The sequence below is a fragment of the Papilio polytes genome, unplaced genomic scaffold (genome assembly GCF_000836215.1).
Source record: "Papilio polytes unplaced genomic scaffold, Ppol_1.0 DF821845.1, whole genome shotgun sequence".
Taxonomy (NCBI): domain Eukaryota; kingdom Metazoa; phylum Arthropoda; class Insecta; order Lepidoptera; family Papilionidae; genus Papilio; species Papilio polytes.
In genome coordinates, this window is record NW_013527359.1 from 1,223,283 (window position 1) to 1,224,732 (window position 1,450).

Below are 1,450 nucleotides of genomic sequence, written 5' to 3' on the forward strand. Positions count from 1 at the left end.
AGGCTGGGGTCGCACTGGTACAGCGCCACCTACCACACAACAACACTAAGGACCTGTCCCACCGCTGGCTGATAGCTCAGATAGCTTAAAAATGACGTCTGTATCAGTAAAGGGTACAAAACCCGATATTTCCATCACAAAACACGTTTGATTGTTATCAGACAATTTACAATTTGCTAGGACTGACACTAAGGGCCTGTCACACCACTGGCTGATAGCTCATATAACTTAAAATGACATCATTGTCAGATAAGGGAACAATCCGATATTCCCATCACATATTTTACACGTTAGATTGTTATTACACTATTTACTATTTAGTGAGACAGGCCGTTAGCGGCTTATCTGTACTTATTTGCAATCACTGGAGTAATATGTATTTAGTACATTTGTGGTGAATATAGTTTACTATTTATTGCATTTTCACTAAAACATAAAAAAGCCGCAAATATCAGGAGGAAAAGAGACAGGCTGATTCTATTTATTCTTAAAAGAGATCAAGGAAGAATCAGTTATGCGTATTTTATTCTTTGTAGTATTAAGGTAACAGTAATTTATATTGTCGTTGCTTATGGAAAAAACCATTTTTTTAAATTTCGTCTGTGTTTGTTCCTGATAATCTCCGGAACGGTTGAACCGATTTTGACGGGGTTTTGACTGGAAGGTAGTTAATGAGTTCGGGAATGTTATAGATTACTTTTTTATTATTTTTTTAAATTTGCTGACGATACATGAATGAATGAGTTAATTGCTAGTCAATATACCTTATGTTTGTCCTCCTGCTGCGCCAGCCAGGAGCTGAGACGGTACTCGTTGTTGGGGTCCATGATGGTGAGACCCAGTAACTTGCGGATCACGTCCGAGGTCAATCTTACAGTCGGACCTTTGGATATAAAATGTTATACTATGTGTGTCTAAAGCGGCTATACTTATATTGCTGAAATTTGACAGAGAACATAGCCTAGAAGGACTTATGGTAATAATTATTTTTGTAATCCTGCGCAAGCAGAGACGCGGAAGACATTTAGTTTTTATTACGATAAACTAAGGGAAAAACGCTGATTTCAAACGGTTTGGTGTACTTTCCATACTTTTTGATATAATTTACACATTTCTCCTCTCGATTGGATTTTCATTTGTATATCCTTTCATTCGTATCCTGTACTACAACCCATTTAAGTCAGGCAGTTGTTCAATTTTCTCAACGACATTTCTTTCATTTTATATTACTAATATAAATGTTTAGTAATAATATTCTTGTCAGTATAAATGGATTTTTATAAGAAGAAATCTCCATAACAGTTTAACAGATCTAGCTGAAATTTGACACAGGTATAAAAGATAGAAACACATGTAATTTGTGGCATAGTACTCACCGATGGCACTAAGGGAGTGATACAACTCGTAAGTGAAGGCTGTGAGGGGCACATCGTCCCCTACAGGCACCACG

General features: G+C 36.8%; 1 protein-coding gene across 1 annotated transcript in view; it reads right to left on the bottom strand.

Moving 5' to 3' along the window:
- Positions 1-1,450, bottom strand: part of LOC106107773 (neuropathy target esterase sws) — a 25,125-nt gene that overhangs the window by 11,041 nt on the left and 12,634 nt on the right. The window contains exons 16-18 of the mRNA XM_013288775.1: positions 1,377-1,449; positions 765-883; positions 5-29 (exon numbers count right to left, since the gene is read on the bottom strand). Of these exons, the coding sequence (XP_013144229.1) occupies positions 5-29; positions 765-883; positions 1,377-1,449 (217 nt within the window). The remainder of the gene's footprint in view (positions 1-4; positions 30-764; positions 884-1,376; position 1,450) is intronic.